Here is a 6,049-nt window from a genome sequence, read left to right as displayed (position 1 = left end):
AATACAGTTCTCATTCAAAGTGGGAAAGTCTTTTCAAAAGATAAATCAAGTACAAATAAAGCTGAAGTAGTAAGAATATTAAAAATATCCACTATTCCCAACATAAACCTTGGAACTAGTCATGGAACTCTGGAAGAGAGATTTCCAAGTAATAATACCAAGCAAAGAACAAGGTGTATGCAGATACAAGTCTTGGATAAATATTAAAATAAAAATGAAATGGGTATTCTACTCATGTCACTGAACGGCCTTGGGCTGGGATCAAGGTGGTAACAGAAAATGTTTTGAAGTTTTACATCTTCTCAATAGTGGCTTAGTTTGATCAATATGAACAATAAATATTTAGTTTTCAGGAAAGAAAGAAAAGGAAAGAAAAATAAAGGAACTTTTGAGGTTCTTATTTCAGTCCATGTCATTCCCTGAGAGTGAGAGCAGCAAATAAATCTGTTTCAAATTTACATTGAACAGGACAAGAAGTTTTGTGCTAAAAAGCAGATAATTCTTTGCAATGACTTACTGAAATACATATGCAGTAGGGTTTTTGGCCATTTCACTTACATCTCCTGACAAGCCAATAACAAAAGATGATATACTATACATAAACAATTTAGCCCTAACTAATATTAATTTAAAAAAGCGAAGAAAAGAAAAGAAAAGAAAAAGTTCTATAATAATAGAGTAATACAAGAAAAAAGGGTAAAGCAATATAAGTAATAGGTGGATGAATTGGGATACATAAGATAAGAGGAGGGTTGGAGGGAGGGGGATAGGAAGAGGAAGAATAATAAGGCACAGCAGCAGTAGAATGAAAAATGGCAACTTGTAAAAATAAAGTGTACCAAAAATAGGAAAATCCACTCATGGCAATTATAAATCATCTTAAACTATATCAATGGTGGATAGAAAGTCTATTTGTGTTTAGGTAAATTATGCAATAAAAGAGTTTGAATGTGTAAAACAAACAAACACACTGAGCAATGTAAGGTCTCAAAGTAAAATGCTGCTGTATCTTCTATGCTTTGTTTTCCCATCCTGCTATTTTCTAAGCTTTGTCACTTATTGGTTAAACTTATAAGATAGTGCTAAATATATGATGGAAAAGCTACAAAAATAAATTTGTGAAGAAAATTTTTTCAAATTTATTACACGAGTATCAAATGCTGAGCTAGGATTTTCACATTTTTAGAAGTGAATATGATGCTAGCCAGCAAGGAGTCTACCAGTTGGCCCAAATGACTGATCCTGATTTCTCCATTCCTTGAACTGGCGGGAAAATGTATATTGGTATTATGATTATCAATTTGTTATAAAAGACAATGAAATAATACAAAATACTCCAAAAGTCAAGGAAATGGGTAAACAGCAGAGAGAGGTAGGAGTAATAACTGATTCCTTGGTGATTAAGCACTTGTAGAGCCATCTATGTATAAATACAATCAACGACTTACAAAAAAATAATAATTATAATCACATTCAAGTTTCCTGTTATATCCCATACTTATGACCTTGATGTCACAGTTCTGTAATGAAAGAGACTAAACTTTGCCAATCAATGCAATCTTACTTATACTTTTGATTTAAAGTCTGAAGGAAAGGAAAACTTATGAACAGAAGGAACTAACTAATATGCTGGATGAACATTTGATTTTATATGAATGAGAAATGGGAAAAAAAAGGGGTAAGACTTCTTCACTCAAATTTTCATTCAAGTGATTTAATAAATGTTTACTCTTCCAAAATTTAATGGTAATAAAAGAAAGTCTGACTTGGAGTTGTGAAAAAATTAGGCAACACATCTTGATGCAAAATTTGTTCATTTATATAGGGAACAAGTATCTGGAGTATACTACATTAAGTATACCCAAAGCTTAATCAGTTCAAAGCAAGATGAAACTTGAGTTACTCAATACTGTTTAATGATTTTAAGCATTAACTTAAAGCAGACAATATATAAAATCTGCCTACAGGTGACATTTATGAGTACTAATTCAACAAACATTCAAATCCACATTAAAATATGTTCAAAATCTCAAATAACTTTGCTACTTCTTCATTATTCTATAGTCCAGCCACAATACCTATAATTCCTACATATAGTCTATTTCAAACATGACATTTACAAAGGTTAAGGTATTTTTTTATGAATGACAGTTTTTCCTCTATAAATAACTGCAGCACAAATAAACCATATGACAAGGCTAGTTCAAATTTCCTACAACAACAATAAGCCTAAAATGAAAACTTTTTACTTGGTAACCCCAAGCAATAGACTCCTGACCACTTCCCTACCTTCATTATATCCAACATACTTACTGTATGACAAGCTTTCCACTCTTTGCACAATCTTTTTTTTATCACATTAAATTACTGTTTCTTGTGTTTTCCATGTTAATCATCAATAGCCTACACACTGTAATCAACTATAAGTATATCAAACTGTATGAGACATTCTTATTCAAATGTTTTTACATTTGGTATCAAATGTTATGATTTCCCTAAATATATATAAAATTCTGATTAACAAATTACTAAATCATACCATATATAACATGCATTTAATACAAGGATATGAAATTTGTCATGTAATCAATTCAGTATGTATCAAACAAAAAATATATTGTGGGAGAAAAGGGAAGCTAAGAAATCTACTTTTAAATCACAATCATAAAACACAAACAAAAAGTCTTCCCAACACATACTCAAAAAATGTTTGTTTGTTTTTTACATTAAACCTATTACATATTACTATAAAACCAAAAATGGACAATTGTCCATCTCTATTAAAATTCTTTACTTAAACATAGAAACAGAGAGGTAAGCCTAGTCTCCACACTATCTGATACTTCATGCTATGAGAAACAGGAAACCTCACAAATGCATAGGGTTACAGAGACAATGACTTTACATAACATTACATGCATTTATCCTTTCTGTTAAAGAAATAAGAACAACTAAGGGATAAAATATGTAAAATTTTCCTATTTCAAACACACTATGAACATCTTTAAAAGTACAGCAAAACACCTCAATAACCTTGCTCACAACTGAATAATGGCTCACTGGTTGCCTCTCTTTCAAAGGTCATCTGTATTTTAATAATTTAAATTTGGAGGAATGAATAAAGACTTGACATTGCTGTTCTAAGGGGCATCATTTGGATGAACAATGATCTCTTTTCCTTATTCTACATCAAAACAAGATTTTAAAATTTGTATTGATAATTATACATAGGCCTACTCTTCTTTTACAGAAACATTTTAATATAAGTATTTAATAAACAAGAGCAGTTACATAATTAACAATGTAGGTATATTATTGCACACAATTCTATGTGAATTTACACTCCAAAAACAAATATGGTAATATCTGAATAACCAAGAATATCCTAAATATTATTCAAATAACAAAAGAAATAATAGTTTCTTCTACTAATAAGGATTACATTTCCATTCAAATCCAATATACCTAAATTGAAGATTGAATATGGAGTGACTGAGAACAAGTCTAAGCTCATGCTAAATATATCAAATGCTTCAATCTGATGGTATTACATATAGATACTGTCTTATATGAAAGACAATCTGATAGCATGGTAATAATAGTGTGGATTATAAGATGACAGAATAATAAATAAACAGTAAGCTATGCTTGGCTTCGACATGTCAGAAAATGACACATGCCATACATATTTCATATATTTATTTAGAGGACCTTAAAAGTGTAATCATCAGAAGAAAGAAAGCTAAAATTGAAAAGTAGCTGCTATACAAGAGATGAAACACCTGCTAAATTAACAATCGCATAACAGAATACTTTAAACAGAATAATCAGCCCTAGAAGTGTACATGTGACTTTCCTTTGCAAATAAAAATGATTATTTAGAATATGCATTTCAACAAAATGCTGTGAACTATTGTAAACACTACAATTTACGACCTAGCAAAAAAATATGGAAACATATTCCACTGAGATGTCAAATGGACACATGAAGAAAAACATTTTAAAACAAATATGAACAGGATCTTCATTGTCAGTTCTTTCAATACTAATAATGTAAAATGATGTATGGTACAAATGTCCTCAAATGGAGATAGAAAAGTTAATAAGGTCTTCAAAAGTCTAAAGCTGAAATGCTCAAAAATGGTTCTGAAAATAAATTCTAAACGATAATTAGCATTTATCAATAACAACAGCTGGTGGTAAAATATGAATCTTATCCTTCTCTTACTTCCTCAATATAATTAAACTTAGACAGAACATACAATATGTACTTTAACTATATAAGTTATAAGAATAATTCCAATAATATTTTTGCTTAAATATCCATATGCAAGCAATATCATGACATGCTAAACAGTAAAAACACGTGATAGGGGAACATAAATAAAAATCATGTACATGTGTCAACTGTATCATCATTACTGGAATCAAGACATGACATTATCATAAAACCATATGAAAATATTGGGCATAAAGGGAATGTGTCCAAAAATATTAAAATAAAGGTCCTGAAAAAAAAAAACAATGTGCTTACAGTTAAATGCCAAATAAATCACTGAATTTAATGCCTTGGAATAATGATGAAATGTGCAACCCAGTACCCCTAACATTTCTATTGCACAACTGGTCATCCCAACTCCACTAGACAAGCAAGTTATTAAACAAATCAATATGACTTCCCTCGTGGCATCACTTACGTGTCCTGGACGAACCTTGGTAGCAACCTCTCGCCCTTGGCACTCCCACTTGGCATTCAAATGGGAGTTCACACTTGTTCATCCTAGTTCATCATGTGCATCCTCACTTGACACTCTAACGACTTCACATTTGTTCACCCTTATCCGCCACCACTTGGAACTCGAACGAGGATTAACACTTGCTCACACTCGTTCACCCTGACGTAGGCCTCTTCACGTTTAATACTGAGAAATTGCGATTCGCTGCGTCTCCATAACAGGTGCATCTCTCGTTCCTCACGTTCATATCTGGCTTAAAAACAACACCTGCTTTCGCCCAGCCTCTCCCGGGTCTCGAGGAGGGCCGGCTGGAGCGTGTACGAGCGGCTCTCGGGCCCTTTTGGAACGCCCAAACCCCGATCCCTTACCTGGAGAAAACTTCGAGTCCATCTCTGCAAGCGAAGCGGAGGAACCTGGCGACGACGTATCCACAAATCCGGGAAAATTCCGAAAGCTCTCTCTATCTCTTCCTAAGACACTTCGGCCCTCGATCTGTGTAAGAATGCACTCCTCTCGTCCTCCCTTCACGTCATCCCTCAAGCGTTTTTCATTGCGGATATCGCGTTTAAGGTTGTCACTCGCTGCGTCATCTTTACCCTCCTCCGCGGCCGCCATAACACTGGAGGGACCCGGATGTCGCTTCCCGAAGGCGCCGACAGATGGCAGCACCGACCTCTCTCGATGCCATACACTCGTCCGTCCAACCTAAGAGCTTTTTTATTGGCATTAATCTCTCCTTCAGGGATCAAATAACTCACCGAGGATGCCCAATGTCCAGCCGGGATGAAACTTCAATATTTTTGATAGCCCGATGCGCTGCGAGCGATAACAAATAAACAAGTCGCTCCCACCCCCTCTGAGAAGCATCACAGGGAGCATGAAGTTCGTTGGCTGCGTGCGTCATCTTGTTGCACCGCCTAATACACGCGTCTGTGAACGCTGACGGATTACTCGGATGTTATTTCACCCTACTTTTGATTGTATCCAACTATTTTCGGTTCCTCTCGCGATGGGATTCGACCTCGTATCGAGCTTGGACTTATGACTGCGAGAGGTGTATTACACTTCAGAGTGAGAGGGTTTTAAAAATATTTGCCCCGGATTAAATCGATATATATTTTTGTTTCATATCACAGCACTGACTCCGAGACAAATAAACAGCATTTGCCCGTGGGTCGTATTGAAGGGAGCGTACGTATCGGTCAAAGGTTAAAAGGGTTACGATAATGCAATTAATATGTCCCCTTCCCGGAACCCAAATAGCAAAACGGAAGAATTACGGTGTCATTATTTCGTTATGCTTGGCGGCATTC

General features: G+C 34.6%; 1 protein-coding gene across 3 annotated transcripts in view; it reads right to left on the bottom strand.

The window, feature by feature from the left end:
* The window catches only part of LOC125035017 (lysine-specific demethylase 9-like), a 31,926-nt gene extending 26,547 nt beyond the window's left edge, over positions 1-5,379 (bottom strand). For 2 of the 3 annotated variants that reach the window (XM_047627064.1, XM_047627065.1), the window contains exon 1: positions 5,105-5,379. In XM_047627064.1, coding sequence (XP_047483020.1) covers positions 5,105-5,351 — 247 coding nt within the window. In that variant the 5' untranslated portion in view covers positions 5,352-5,379. Of the gene's footprint in view, positions 1-4,697; positions 4,874-5,104 lie in introns of those variants that run through there. The other variant, XM_047627066.1, reaches the window with a different exon arrangement.
* Positions 5,380-6,049: the final 670 nt, after the last annotated feature.

This window comes from Penaeus chinensis, chromosome 19 (assembly GCF_019202785.1).
Source record: "Penaeus chinensis breed Huanghai No. 1 chromosome 19, ASM1920278v2, whole genome shotgun sequence".
NCBI classification, from domain to species: domain Eukaryota; kingdom Metazoa; phylum Arthropoda; class Malacostraca; order Decapoda; family Penaeidae; genus Penaeus; species Penaeus chinensis.
Note: the sequence above shows the minus strand (reverse complement) of the source record. Positions and strands in the feature narration are given on the sequence as shown.